The sequence below is a fragment of the Dendrobates tinctorius genome, unplaced genomic scaffold (assembly GCF_039654945.1).
Source record: "Dendrobates tinctorius isolate UK_male_01 unplaced genomic scaffold, ASM3965494v1 ptg000201l, whole genome shotgun sequence".
In the NCBI taxonomy this organism is placed as follows: domain Eukaryota; kingdom Metazoa; phylum Chordata; class Amphibia; order Anura; family Dendrobatidae; genus Dendrobates; species Dendrobates tinctorius.
In genome coordinates this window covers 15,102,085-15,117,819 of record NW_027361868.1, presented here as the reverse complement: position 1 = coordinate 15,117,819, position 15,735 = coordinate 15,102,085, and the positions used below count along the sequence as shown (strand labels likewise).

Genomic DNA, 15,735 nt, shown 5'->3' with positions numbered 1-15,735 from the left:
TCTATATATGCTTTTTTCATTTTTATTGCCCAGATGTAGTACTTTGCATTTCTCCCTGTTAAAAACCATTCTGTTAGTTGCTGCCCACTTCTCCAGTTTATTTAAATCTTTTTGAATCCTCTCTCTCTCTTCTCTAGTATTAGCTATCCCTCCTAGCTTTGTGTCATCAGCAAATTTAATCAGTTTACCCTCAATTCCTTCATCTAAATCGTTGATAAAGATGTTGAACAATACAGGGCCCAGGACAGAGCCCTGTGGTACCCCACTTGAGACATTCTTCCAACTGGATGTGCAGCCATTTACGACCACTCTTTGGGTCCGATCACTAAGCCAGTTATGAATCCACCTAACAGTTGCCTTGTCCATTCCATACTTAGTCATTTTTTCAATAAGGATTGTATGAGAGACTTTGTCAAATGCTTTGCTGAAGTCAAGATATACTATATCTACAGCATTTCCTTGATCCACCCAATCAGTGATACCGTCATAGAAGGAAATTAAGTTAGTCTGACATGACTTATTAGTTACAAACCCATGCTGACTCTGTTTAATCACTTCATTCTTATCCAGGTATTGACATACATGTTGTTTAATAATTTGTTCAAAGATCTTTCCTGGTATAGAAGTCAGACTCATCGGCCTATAGTTCCCTGGGTCCACCTTCTTCCCCTTTTTGAAGATAGGAACAACATTTGCTCTTCTCCAGTCTTCTGGCACTTCTCCTGTTCTCCAAGAATTTTCAAAGATTATGGAGAGGGGTTCAAAAATTTCTTCTGCTATCTCCTTCAGTACTCTGGGGTGTAATTCATCTGGACCTGGAGACTTGAATTCATTTAGGTTAGCTAAGTGTTTCCTCACTAGCTTTCTGTTTATAGATATCCTGGATTCTTCTATTCCCTTAATAGGACAGTGAATAACAGTTGATGTTACATTTCCTTTCTGAGAGAAAACAGATGCAAAATAGGAATTTAAAAGTTCAGCCTTCTCAACATCCTGTCTTACCATTTCATCATTTTCATCCTGTAAAAATCCTATAGCATCTTTGACTTTTCTTTTACTTTTGACATATCCCCAAAATCCTTTATTATTGATTTTGACATCTCTTGCAAGCCTCAATTCATTTTCAGCTTTAGATAATCTGATTTGTGCCCTGCAGGTTCTGCAGACAGCATTATATTCTTCTTTAGATATGCCTCCCTCTTTCCATTTTATAAACATTTTTTTCTTCCTTTTTAGCATGTGCTTAAGTTCTGTGTTCATCCATCCTGGTTTCCTTAAATGCTTCCTATTCTTCCCTCTTTTCGGAATTGTTAACAACTGTGCTTTGAGAATTTCATTTTTCAAGATTTCCCATCCTTCCTGGACATTTTTGTCTTTTAGGATATCCAGCCATTGGATCCCTCCAATTCTCTTTCTGAATCCCTTAAAATCTGCCTTTCTGAAATCTAACCTTGACGTCTGAGTCTTCACAAGTCTTCCGCCTCTAGTTATCCAAAATTCTAAAATAGCATGGTCGCTACCTCCTAGGGTCCCAGCCACTTTTACCTCATCAACCATTTCCTCCCTGTTTATAAGGATTAGATCCAAGGTAGCAGTTCCCCTTGTTTTCTCCCTTACCTTTTGGAAGATAAAGTTGTCAGCAAGAGAGGATAAGAATTTCCTTGACCTGTTAGTTTTGCCTGAGAGAGATTCCCAACAAATGTCTGGATAGTTGAAATCTCCCATGACAACTATGTCATATTTTTTGGAGAACTTGGCCATTTGATGCATAAAGAGTTCATCCATATCTTCAGCTTGCACAGGCGGCCTGTAGTAAATGCCTACAATGGTGTCCTTTCCATTGTTCTGTCCTTGTATTCTTACCCAAACAGTTTCCACAGAACTCCCAGTCTCTGAAGCTTCAATCTCTGTGCAGATATACGCGTTTCTAACATACAATGCGACACCTCCTCCTCGTTTATCAAGTCTGTTTCTTGCGAATAAGTTGTATCCTTCTAGTCTTGTATTCCAATCATGTGTATCGTCCCACCAAGTTTCAGTGATTCCAATGACATCATATTTCTTTTCCTGTGTTAGTAGTTCCAATTCTCCTTGTTTGTTGCCCATGCTTTGTGCATTAGTATAGAAACATTTTAGTTTGTGATTGGTTACTCTTTCTCCAATATTTTTATTAATTAGATTCTTTCGTCTTTGTTCTTCCTTTCCACTTCTAATAGCAGAGTTCTCAATAGCATTTGTCAGGTGTATGGCTTTTTCTGGTCTTTTGCTTCCCTTCCCATGTTGTTCTAGTTTAAAGCTCTCCTTACAAGTGTAGCAAGGCGACTTCCAAATACAAGAAATATTAGAAAGTCAGCAGATATTTTTCCATAGCACCCTTGTTGCATCAGAAACTAGATTTAATTTTTACTGAAGTCCATCTGGAAAATGTACAATTTTTAGATGAGTAGACTAGTGATGAGCAAGCACTAAAATGTTTGAGTGCTCGTTACTCGAATCGAGCAGGTCAGACGCTAGGACAGGCTTGCCTCAAGTAACAAGTATAATGGAAGTCAGTGGGAAACTTGAGCATATTTGCAGAAAACCCTAACTGGAAGACTGTAGTGGGGCAGAAAAATCACTGAAATGGATGTGCTCAAATGCAATGGCAACAGCATGGGGAAGATGCCTGGTAGCATCTCGGAATCCCAGGTCACTGCTGGGAACTAAATAAATAATTTTAAAAGTCTCCCCATTTTTGATAAGCAGCCAAGGTAAAGCAGACAGCTGGAGGCTGATATGATAAGGCTGGGAAGGTCCATGGATGTTGGTCCTTTTCCAGCCTAAAAGTACCAGCTTGCAGCCTCCCCAGAATTGGTGCATCATAATAGATGCACCATTCTGGCACTTTGCCTGATTTTTCTCAATTGCTCTGGTGCACTGGCAATCGGACTAATACTTTTTGGAGTTTATGTCAGCTGTGTATTGTGAGCTGACATTTAGCCCAGGGGTTTGTAATCTAGAGGCGTCTCTCCGACACCCCCATTGCTAACCCGGTAATAAAAAAAATAAAAACACACAAACACACAGAAAAAATAGTTTATTTGAAAAAAGACTCCCCAATGCAATCCCTCGTTTACCAATTTATTTTAAAAAAACATGTCCCCATGAAGCTCCTCCATCATAGTCCAGGTTCCTCAATGTTTCCGGCATTTGTGAATAGCAGAAAGTATTGCTATTCACAGGCGTCGCTTAGAGAGGACAACTCTCATCAGAGCCGCTGGCTCTCGCTGAGTGCAGTGTTGAGCTAGCTGTTCTGAAGGTCGTTGTCATCACTACCCGGCGCCTGTTAATAGCAGTTCTTTACTTCTATTCACAGATGCTTGAGCTGGATGTGAGGAACGTGGACTACATCGGTGAAGTTGCGTGGGAACATTTTTGTTAATAAATTGGTGAAGGATGAGGGATAGTGTGAAAAAACTTTTTTTCCTTTGGAAGTGTGGGATTTTTTTTTAATTACTGGGCTTGATGCAAGCTGATAATACACAGCTAATATCAACCTCAAAAATATTACCCTGATTGCCACCAAACCAGGACAATATAAAAGCACCAATTCTGGGGAGGCTGCAGGCTGGTATTTTTAGGCTGGGTAGGGGCCAATATCAAAGGACCTTCGCAGGCTGATAATATCAGCACCCAGCTGTCTGCTTTACCTTGACTGGTTATCAAAAATAGGGGGGACCACACATATTTTTTTAAATTCAATATTTATTTAATAGCTCAAAAAAGTGAAAAACATTAAATGGTGCAACTTTATAATATTTAGGAGGGAGCGGACATTAATCTAAGCTCTCCCTCCTGTAACAAATTTCTCTGAACTGCTTCCAGAGGACAGTGTGCCGAGCATCGCGTCACCAGTGCTTCTATAACACCCAATCACTGAATTATTGGCTTTCTAACAGCCGCAAAAGATACTGGCCAGGGACTCAAGCATGGCACTCGAGCACCCGCGATCCTTGATCGAGTAAGCGCATGCCCAAGCACTCCAATGCTCATTCAAGTATCAAGCAATGGTGAGCACTCTTGGTCGTCACTAGTACAGACCTGTTTAGGGGCGTTTTTTACATTTTATGTACATTTGGCTTAGAATAATTTTGGTAATGGGGTTAAATTATAGTATAAAACCATTTGTCTTCTACAGCCTCTGTGATTCATAGTACATAGCAGATTGAAGAAAAATGTAAATGGGTTGTTTGACAGGAGAGTTGATTATTTTCTGGGGGTCTTTGCACTGCTATCGTTTGCAGTCCTAAGGGCTTTGAAACTTGTTTATTTGCCTCAAATACATACATTTTAAAAAATGCCCCAAAAGGTGATCATATCCTGTAGTTTTTGAAGAACACTCAGTCAATTTTTTATCATCATCAATTTGGTACAATTTGATTGGACCACACTTTTTTCTAACACTAACTCCTCATTGTTTTGTTTCTTTGTAGACCAAGTACCAGAAAAAATTCCATGCGAGCTAAATACTGAAAGCGTGATGGAACCTTTTTCCTTTCAGAACTGGCTGGATTCACACTGTTTGGGAATACAGAAGAAAAGCCATGCACAATTGTTTGAAGGTCGCTATGAGACTAAGGTATGAGATCATGTATTGGGAAAAAAATGAAAGGTTAACTCATTATAACACAGATGACCGCACATATTTATTATATATGATTCAATTGTTTGGGGAAGAACAACCTTTCTGTGACTGTCACCATACAGCATCATGTTGTTGGCAGCACATACCCGGCTTACAGAGGGCGATGTGCAATTAACATTGGTCAATTTTCCACCATCATAAATGATCTGATCATCCAAGGAGCCAGTGTTTACTGATTTGTGGCCCATGTGAAGATGCCTTAATTAAAGATGAATGAACGGTGGATGTTTGACGAACATTCAGTAAAAAGTTTGGTTTGGACCTGAACTTGACCTTAGACCTAAATGATCCAATATATAAGTCAATGTGGACCCAAACTTTGGTGCTTTAAAATGGATGTAAAATGGTCATAGTTAGGCCGGTTTCACATTTGCGTGTCAGGGTGCAGTGATGGCCTGCGCACGGCCGCCGCTAAGCCCCACCCCCGTCCGCGCCTCCGCCGGTAGCTCCGCCTACCGGCGCATGATGCTGCATGCGTCCTGCGTCCCCTATCTTTATCACTGAGGACGCAGGCCGTTCGCAGTATGCGTTTTGGCAGCGCCTGCGTCCTTTTGATGGTGCGCCGAGCGCAACCAAATTGCAACAGGTTGTGTTTGGCGCTGGTCGGCGCACCGTCAAAAGGACGCAGGCGCCGCCAAAACGCATACTGCGCACGGCCTGCGTCCTCAGTGACAAAGATAGGGGACGCATGACTCATGCAGCATCATGTGCCTAGAGGCGGAGCTACTTGCGAAGGCGCGGCAGGGGGCGGGGCTTAGCGGCAGCCTTGCGCAGGCCGATGCTGTGGCCTTTAACGCAAATGTGAAACCGGCCTTAGGGCTAGAGGTGTGCAAAAGAAAGCAAAATGGTGTAAGAGCTGGATAAGTGCCCTGAAAACAAATGTGGATAGGAAAATTATTTAAAATAACACAGAATAAAAAAAGAAAAAATAATAATCTTGAACCAGGAGGCAGAGGTCCAAGTGGAGGAGGTGGATGTGTCAGTGTAGGTCGTACAGGCAGGGGAGGAGCTATCTAACACTGTGTTTGTGAGTTTTTGGGGGGTTTTTTGTCAGGAAACAGATTTAAAAGAACATAGAATAAGAAAAAATAAAATAACACTGTAGAACCAGGAGGCGGAGGTCATAGTGGAGGAGGACGTTGAGGTGGAGTTGTAGGTGGAAGAGGTGTAGTAGAAGGAGGTAGCCAATACTAGTTTTGTGGGAGGTTTGAAAGCAGGCAGTATAATAATCTGCTGGCCATTGTCTCTTGGTATAAAGGCTGTGCAATACTCTGCACTGAAAACAATGAGGATATCCTCAAATAGGGGATGTGGCTGTGTTGCTGCTGGTTGTGGTGTAACTGCTGCAGGTAGAGAGAGGAAGTGGTTGATCTGTGCCTGCTACCAGGGCTGTGGAGTCGGAATTGGTGTCCCTTTTGGTGGAGTCAGTATAAAATGGACCGACTATATAAAATATATAATAAATGGGTTACAGTAGTACAATGCAAGATGTGCTGTAAATGTTTTCATAAGAATTTGGGAAATTTCTGAAATGTCCTATAAATGTCTGTTCTGTTCCTGATCTAAGGCTTGGCTTTTATCTGAGATGATTTTGTGCTGCAATTTATGTACATGCTCAGTAGTGACCAGGGCTGTGGAGTCAGAGTCAGGGAAATTGAGGAGTCGTAGGTTTGGCTTACCGACTCCACAGCCCTGCCTGCTACACGCCCAAATGAAACACCTTCCTCTGGTGCACTCAGGAGTCAGGATGTTCTGCGTAATTTCATAGGCAAGAGTACCACTGGACAAGTGGTGAATCCAGAACAAGTACAGGTTGTTTTAGGTTGGTTGGCTGAGAGTAACTTCAGTTCCTTTGCTTTGTCTTCCACCCAGTCCCCTGCTGAAAGTGCAGATTTGCATCAGCGGCCCATGGGTATCTGTCTTCCACCTCACTCCCTTGCAAATCAGGCAAGTCTGAACCCCAAGTCATGCAGCAGTCACTTCTGCTTTTTGATGACTCCGCTGGCTGTGGTTCTGTGGGCCATCCATCTAGATTTGGCCAACAATTGGAAGAAATTCAGTGCACTGATGCCCAGCCACGTATTCTGTACGTAGGAGGGGTAGTGCAAATAGTCAGCAGGGTCATTGCTTGCTTTAAGTGGTTCTAAAGACATGGGTTTTCAAGATCCGCTTGAAATTTCAGAATGTAGGGGATAATCGGATGTGTTGGGACACAGAATTTTACAGGATTGGGGATGCTTGGGAGAAGTCTTGCAGGCGATTAGATGAGGAACGTACTATTGTGGAAGAGAGAAGGATGGTGGTGGTAGATATTGTGTGACTAGTTCAGAGATATATAGGGGAGAAAGATTATGGACGGCTTTGTAGGTCAGTGTTAGTAGCTGGAAGTGGATACGTTGTGTAACTGGGAGACAATGAAGGGATTAGCAGAAGGGTGAAGTGGTGGAGTAGAGAGCACAGAAGTGGATTAGTAGGGCATCAGAGTTAAGGACAGACTGGAGAGGTGTGATGCTGCGATGGGGGTTGATGAGGTTCTAGGCCCCACATGGAGTAAAAGCCATCTGAGTTATGTGGGCAGTTCAGAGGAAGAGGTGGTGGTCATGCTGCTCCAGCTTCACAGCAGAAGAGGGAGCAGGTTGCTTAGCCATTAAGTTGGTTTCTACTGCGTACCGCAGCCGGCACCTAGCTATTACCATTAAGTGGCAGCTATTGTGCCCAACAGCTGGCCACTAGCTATTATGTCAGCTGCTACAAAGTGCTTGCTGAGACTGACACCTAGCCATTAGGTCAGCTGTCTCTGTCCATGTTGCCTGCTCCTCCTACTCCGCTTCCTCCACCATCTCCTCATCCAATCAGAAAGTGTGGGCCATCTATGCGTGCTTTTGGCATTCTCACCCTGCTGCTGCTCACTTGTCTGCGGTTCTACATCACTTCTGCCTTAAGGCTCTCAGCTGTGCACTGTTAGCCACTCCCATCTCCTATTTAAACTGGTCCTGGCTAGAACTCATTGTCAGAGTTAGTTTATGCTGCATGGCTGGAGGTTGTTATTGGAGAAGGCGCTTGGTGGATTTATCTATGACTGTTGATAGGTTTTGAGAGTGTGATAATTCCCTTTCTGCTCCTACCTTGGTTTAACCCCATCCTCTACTCACCGATGTTTTCCTCTATTGCATTTGTGAGTGTATTTGTATGTTTGACATTTTTCAATATCCCTGTTCCCGTCACCTTGTTAGTCTGGTTGGCGTATTATGGTACACTACTACTCCCCTCTTCCCTGGGTGAGGGAAGGGTACACACTGAGGGCACATTCAGGAGCTAAGGCAACGTTCGTGGCCCTGGCATCTTCACCATCAGAAGTAATCCGGATAACATGGCAAGCTAGGGTGCTCCTAGTATTAGGGACAGGGAAGGAGCCCCTGATCCTGGGACACCCAACAGCTGAGTTGTGACACTTAGTCTTAATGCCTAGGGCTAATCTAGATCTTATAGATTGTAAGCTTGCGAGCATGGTCCTCACTCCTCCTGTAATTGCTGAACTATATGTTATTTTGGGATGCCTTTATTGTTTGTATATGTCCCCGCTTTATGGTAAAGTGCTGCGGAATATGTTGGCACTATATAAATAAAATTATTATTATTTTTTATTAGGTCAACTCTTAATACAGTTTTGACCTCATCTTATATAAATATGGAAAGGAGACCTTTACACCCAGTCCAGATCATCCTCAGTCATCCTTCACATGAAAAGTACATTTTTCCTTTTCATTTCAGGCTACAGTGTATGGCGCAGGAGAAACCGCAGAGAGCACATTACATACAGATACCTGGATATGGCAACTGGTGTGTCCAAAAATATATTTATTGAATTACTTCGAAGAGGTTTACTATGAAGCATTTTTATGACATAGAATAAAGTAGGCATATTTATGAACTACTGTTGACAGTCGAAGGCAAAAAATGGATGAAAAAAATAGAAGCTAATTTAAAAAATATGACTGGGATATGGCATCAGTGACTGGTAGGTGGAGGTCTGATCAACACTATCTCTATAGTGAATGGTTCGCTATTCACTATGATGGTCTGACCTTAGAGTTAATCAGAAAAAGAAATGAGTGGCATGGGGCCTAGTAATGCTTCCATTTTGGTGCAGCAATCAAAAAAGGTTAAAACAGAGCTGCTCCCATTGATTGAACATTAATGGCATTTCCCGGCAGTATGCCATCAAAGTAAACGGCAAGACAACCCTTTAAGATTGCGGTAGTGCAAGCATTTTTATGTCACTTTAGTGTTTTTTTTAATTTCAAGATATGTTTATCAGGTGAACTTACTAGAACGTTCATCAGTCTTGCGAATAATGTTTTACTGTAGATGATTGACAGTAGTGTTGTAGTGTCCTACCCTATGTTTTTTAAGAAACAACATGTTTTTCGTTGAGTGCAATTTAAAAATTGGTGACTGAAATCAAAGGATAAGACAGCAATAAGTAAATAACTTTGCACTCCCTTACTATCATGCTGTGGGGCATATCCAAAATGGATGTTTTGCAGCAAAGTCCTCTGTACGTTAAAGAGTAACTATTTATTTTTCCCTTACATTTATGTTACCCCTTCATACACTGCAAAGTTATACTGTAAATGTTTGAAATATACTTCATTACTTTTTTGTTTCCTTCTACTTTCCCAATCTTTGACAGTGCTGTTTCAATGTCCAGTTTATGCTCCTTTAGAAGCTGCTTTCAACTGCTGATCCGTGCGCTCCATTAACCCTTTTCCGACATATGACATATCGGTACGTCATATGCTGGCTCCCTGACTTTGATGCAGGCTTGCAAGCTGCGCCCACATCTTTCTCTAACAGCTTCGGGTAGATCGGAGCTCCACCCGGTCCTGTTAACATGTGAAATTCCATTGTCAATCTCTGGCAACAGAATTTAACACTAGCCAACGGGCGCGCATCGTTCCACACTCCCTTTGGTGGGCCAGTGATGTGATCGAGTGCATCAATGGGTTATCATTATCATGATAGCTGAGGGTCTGCTGAAGACCTCCGTGCCTGTCTGCCTGTCATTATGATCCCCCTGTGAAAGTCAGCTTGTGGCCGTCGTTCATAGGAGATTGTGATTTTTGCTATACAGAGCAGCACTGATACCCTACTATGCATGGCACAAACAATCAGATGATCGCAGCTTCAAGTCTCTTAAGGGGATTCTTAAATACAGTGGAAAGTGAAAAAAAGTTTTAAAAAATGCAAAAATACAAAAGTTCAAATTACCCCCCTTTTGCCCCATTAAAACTGAAACTATATTTTGAAAAGTATTCATGCATTCTTAAAAGTCTGATGTCTCAAAATATAAAATAAATTAAAGCGATCGCAAAATGGCATAACGAAAAAAAAATCAAAATGCTAGAATTACATTTTTTTTGGTGGCTGCAACATTGGAATAAAATTGTCATGCTGAGTGAAGGATAAGTAAGTGCACAACAACGGAAAGAGGGATGGGGAGCATAAACACTAGGGAAGAGGGGACTGGATCACTCTGTCTGCCCTAAAAGTGCCTATATACCGTATATACTCGAATATAAGTCAAGATTTTCAGCCCAAAAAATTGGGCTGAAAGTCCCCCTCTCGTCTTATATTCGAGTCATATACAAAGGGGGTCGGAGGGGGGGCGGGGGTGTCAGGTCATACTTACCCGTCCTGACGCTGTGTCTTGAGCCCCCAGCTTCGCCCCATGCTCTCTCTTCCTGCCTTCAGCGGTCACGTGGTGCCGCTCATTAAAACTCATGAATATGCGCATATTCATGAGTTTTAATGGGCGGCACCACGTGACCACTGAAGGCAGGAAGAGAGAGCGCGGAGAAGCTGGGGGCTCAAGACACAGCGTCAGGACGGGTAAGTATAGCGATACTCACCTGTCCTGCGTCCATGGCTGCTTGCTGCTGTCTGTCATCGGTCAGTGACTTCAGACAGCAGAGGGCGCGGTGACGTGGTTAGTGCGCGGTGACGTGGTTAGTGCGCGCCGCGCCCCCTGCAGTCTGAACGTCACTGACTGATGATGTGGCAGATAGCGGTGAGCAGCCATGGACGCAGGACAGGTGAATATCTGACACCCAGCGACGGAGAGGTGAGTATGTCATTTTTTTTATTTTTACATGCAGCAGCAGCATGGGGGCAGCATATGGGGGAACAATCTATGGAGCTTCTTATGGGGGCAGCATATGGGGGAACAACCTATGGAGCTTCTTATGGGGGCAGCATATGGGGGAACAATCTATGGAGCTTCTTATGGGGGCAGCATATGGGGGAATAATCTATGGAGCTTCTTCTGGGGGCACCATATGGGGGAATAATCTATGGAGCATTTCCCACCCTAGGCTTATACTCGAGTCAATAAGTTCTCCCAGTTTTTTGTGGCAAAATTAGGGGGGTCGGCTTATACTCGGGTCGACTTATACTCGAGTATATACGGTAGGTTCTGCACCTATCGCCGAGCAGGAGCCTAATCCCTGCCTGACCCAAGCGATAGGCCCTATGTAGGGAGAGGACTGGATAGCACTAGTCAGTCCCCACTAAAACTAAAGACAGAGAGGGAAGACAGATGGGAGGAAACACTTAGTATGAGAAGACAATCGAGATGTCATGCCAGCCATCCTCCAAGGGTCCTCAGTGAAAGACACTAACCGACTGCTAGAACTTCCAACAATACTGAAGCATGTATGAGCTAACACCCCATCATGCTGCAGCAATTGAATGTGTTTAAATCTTCAGCAAAAGGTGTGTGATTAGCAGCAGAAGGTGGAGGTAACTATTGGATCCTAAAGGGAGAAGGATATCCCTCCATAACAGAGATGCAAAAATTAAGAAGGTGCTTGAGCTAAACGCAAAGACCTTCTACAGCCGGATCCAGGATGACTGTCTGTCACACCTGACACACTCGTGACAAAAATGCAATAAGAGGCGATCAAAACATCTTATCTACCCTCAAATGTTGTCAGTAGAAATGTCAGCTCAGGGCGGCAAAATTAAAGTCCTCTCACAGCCTCAGATCCCGAAAAATGGAGACGTTCTGGTCTTGGAAAATGGTGACAAAAGCAACATTTTTTTCTGTTATAAATTTCGGAATATTTTTTTCATTACTCATACTGACCTGGAGAATCATACTGCCTGATCAGTTTTAGCATAAAATGAACGTGGTAAATAAAAAATCTAAAAAATAAATGTGAAAGTGCACTTTTTTGGCAATTTCAATGCACTACAAATTGATTTCCTATTTTCCAGGGTGCTATGATTGTTTGATTATAATTAACTAGATGGTGGCCCGATTCTAACGCATCGGGTATTCTAGAATATGGCCAGCGTGGGTTATACTCACCTTCTGACGGCCCTTGATCTCCTCTCCACGCTCCCGGCATCTTCCGGTCCCAGTAATGCTTAGCGTGAAGGACCGAAGATGTCGTCATTCTCGCGAGAGCGCGACATCATCAGCGGTCTTTCGCGCAAAGCATTACTGGGACCGGAAAACTCCAGGCGCGTGGTGAGAGGAGGGAAAGAGTCCGGCGGCCGTCGGAAGGTGAGTATATCACTATTTTTTATTTTAGTTCTATTTTTTACAGGTTTATGGTACCCAGGGCCTGGAGGAGAGTCTCCTCTCCTCCGGACCCTGGGTACCATCCACACATTGAGCACTAGTGCCGCAGATCTCCAGACGGTAGCGGTGGCGTTGGTCATTTGAATGTCGCACCAATTCGCGACCGGACTGCGCCTGTCGCTGATTGGTCGCGCCCCGCTGGGCGCGACCAATCAGCGATGCGGGATTTCCGTTACAGACAGACAGAATTAGACGATTACATAGTAGATGATGAATCTTTGCTGAGCAGCAGTTCAAAGCAACCTCTAAAGGAGGTTGAGGCAGCACTGAAGCGCAGTGCTTGGAAGAGAAGGAAGCAAAATAAGGTAAGGAAGTATAATAACCTGGAGGTTAAATTAAAAAAAGTTAATGTTCAGGTTCTTTGCCTGGTTCCTTAGTATATTATTACTGTATGTTATGCAGTTCGAACTCCATAATATGTAAATCCTATATTGAAAAGAATTCTAGAATTTTTGGTTGAATCCATACTTTATTACTCTCAGAGTAGTTATATGTAACTAAGAAAATAAATCTATTTTCACTGATAGAACTCACACCTGTGATAGTCTATGCGGGCCATTCATCTGCCCGTTACTTTTTGCAGGCCGAAAGGTCTGCGGAAAATAATAGAGGCATGTTGATTTTGATCCGAGGGTTGCATCGAAATCAGCAGTGCAAGTCAATGGGTTTACAGACTGTCAGAAGGAAGAAGGTGGAGAATTTTTAAAAAAATTTCTGCATGTACGAGAAAATCGGATGACAGTCGTGACACACCCTGATGGGAGTCTGATTGATTTTCCGCTACATGAAAAAAATCAGATGCCTGAGTGAGGCTTTACATTGACTTTGCAATAAGGACTTGCCGATCCAACAGCTCCTCTATGGGGGGAATATACCAGAACGGCACAACTTATTTCTCACACATAAGCCCCCAGTACTATATGAAAGAAAAGTCGCCCAGTATTAGAGCCGTGCGGAGGTACAATGACTTGGAACAAGTCTGTCAAAACAATATTGTGTATTTTAAGCAACATAATAATAAACCATAATGTAGTTTATAGTGACATTTTCTTATGGCAACACATTGCAGGAAGGCTCCTCTGCGGTAGCGGCTGGTGACAGAGTTCTGACGTTAGAGGCTGGAGACAGCGTGCTCGTACCAGAACAGTCTGCGTGAGTTAAGAGATAAAACCTTCATGCTGTACAATATGCAGAACTGTAGGGTTTAACCCTACAGGACCATGGGATTCAGATCTCCACGGACATAATTTCACCCTTTTGGAATGACAAATATAATGTTGAATGTAATTTTTTTTATTAAATTTAGACTTTGGTCAAATATTGATTTTTTTTTTTTTTGTATGATTTTTTTGGACACAGATTGGGGATTTACCTTTGCGTAAAAAAAAAAAATCAGAGTAATTTTAATTTTTATTTCATAAATTTATAGTAAACGTCAAAATAAACAACTTTGTGATATATCTTATTAAAAGAAAATTGCTTTTTTCTCTTTCTGGTTTTATCTTTTCCTCTCAATTGATGGGTAAAATCTGTATTCATCCCTGAGATAGGAAGATGACAGTTGGTGCATTTAAATTTCTATGGAGGGGGAGGAGCTAGAAGAAGACACAGACATTCTGCTGCAAGTTCTCCTGGAATGACCGTTATAATTCTCCATAGGACTTTATAAGCACCAACTGTCAAGCAAAAACCTATCGGGCGGATTGTTGATGAGTGATTTAAACTGAAGTAAATACTGACTAGTGAATAGAATACTTACTGGAACATCCTGGATTTATTGAATATGTGTGAGTTGTTTTTTATGCTGTAACAGTTTCTTACTATTTTACTTGGAACAGGTTTTCCTGGAGGAGACATGAGGGCTGTGTTGCCTTCTGCATTCACATGGAACCGGCTCAAAGGAAAGCAAATAATTAATCACTTGATCAGAGCATTTTCCGAAGACAGCAGATGCATTTTTATCATGACACATTTGCCACTAAACATGTTCATGAATAAATTTGATATCGGATACGTTGTCCTTGAGTTACGTTTTATTGCTATCGAAATGAAAGGAACACGATCCAGCTTTATACAAAAGCCTTTATGTCAGACGCCGATAATTAGACTAACAATATATATGTAGCATACTGAAATACTAGTATTTTTAAAAACTAAGGGAAATGTCAGTGTATTCATCTGTCTGACAACTATTTGAAGTGGCTTCCCATTTTGCACAATTCTTTTTGTTGGAGCGCTTTTGGTTATAGGACAGAATTTTTTAGCATTGTGATTTTAACATAATATTACTATCAGGATCCTGACAGCGCTGGCGTACAGCCTCCGCTGAGCAGGGACTCACCCGCACTGTAGGGTCCCCTGGGGACCAGGATAGCCAGAAAGTATAGGTGCACAGGACCTGCGTGATGAAGTTTAGCCAGCCGGCACGGGACCTACGGTCATGTGACTGCAAGGGGGCGGAGCTTAACATCCTGCTTTCAGAGGAGACAGAAAAGTCAATCGGGCAAAACAGAGGTCATTCACAGTACAGACAGCGAGGTACAGGAGGGGTAAACAGACGGGAGGTCAGACAAAGCCAAAGGTCATACACAAGAGAGCGACGCGGTACCAAGGGGACGAGCAGAGAGAAGTCGGGTCACAAGCAGAGAGTCATACACGAGAGGTAGCGCAGTGCAAGAGGGACAAGCAGAACTCGTAACAGGGACAGAACCGGATCAAAACCAAACAAGCAAGCAAGCTATCAGGCACAAGGCACACGTACGCACAAGGTCAACTAACTCAGCCGAGGGTAGGAGTATAACTGACACCGGACCTAGGTCCAGTGAGCATTAAATAGCCGCCCTCTGCCAGGGAGAGGCGGAACAATTAACCCCCAGTCAGACCAGGACGGGCCAAAGCGAAACCCCGTCCTGGATCATGACAATTACTTTGTTGCTTTTTTAATTGAGGGAATGGTTTTTATTAATTGTTCATCCGCAAATGTAATCACCTCTATAGAAGGAGATGCTTTCTTAGTTTGCTGGTTAACACATTGCCAAGGAGGAAAGACATCAGCGATGATCTTAGAGAAGCAATTGTGGCTACCAGTCAATATGGAAAGACGTTTTAAGGCCATTTCCCAAAAATTTGGAGTCCAACATTCTAAAGTGAGAAAGAATATCAACAAGTGGCAAACATTTAAGACAGGAAAGGATGTCCCAGCTAATTAACCCTAAAGTCAGACCATGAAATGCTCGAAGAAATTACAAAAAACCCAAGAACTACAGCTCAGACTCTAAAGGCCTCAGTTACATTTTCGAGTTCGTGATAATACAATCTGAACAAGAATGACTTGGTTGGAAGGGTTTTGTCATGTCCCACGATTTGAGAGTCACAAAGTACTGAATTGCCATTGTATTGTTGC

General features: G+C 42.7%; 1 protein-coding gene across 1 annotated transcript in view; it reads left to right on the top strand.

Moving 5' to 3' along the window:
• HAAO (3-hydroxyanthranilate 3,4-dioxygenase) overlaps positions 1-14,350 on the top strand; it is a 56,030-nt gene extending 41,680 nt beyond the window's left edge. Inside the window, exons 7-10 of the mRNA XM_073553452.1 lie at positions 4,473-4,618; positions 8,456-8,524; positions 13,402-13,484; positions 14,171-14,350. Coding sequence (XP_073409553.1) covers positions 4,473-4,618; positions 8,456-8,524; positions 13,402-13,484; positions 14,171-14,249 — 377 coding nt within the window. The 3' untranslated portion in view covers positions 14,250-14,350. The remainder of the gene's footprint in view (positions 1-4,472; positions 4,619-8,455; positions 8,525-13,401; positions 13,485-14,170) is intronic.
• Positions 14,351-15,735: the final 1,385 nt, after the last annotated feature.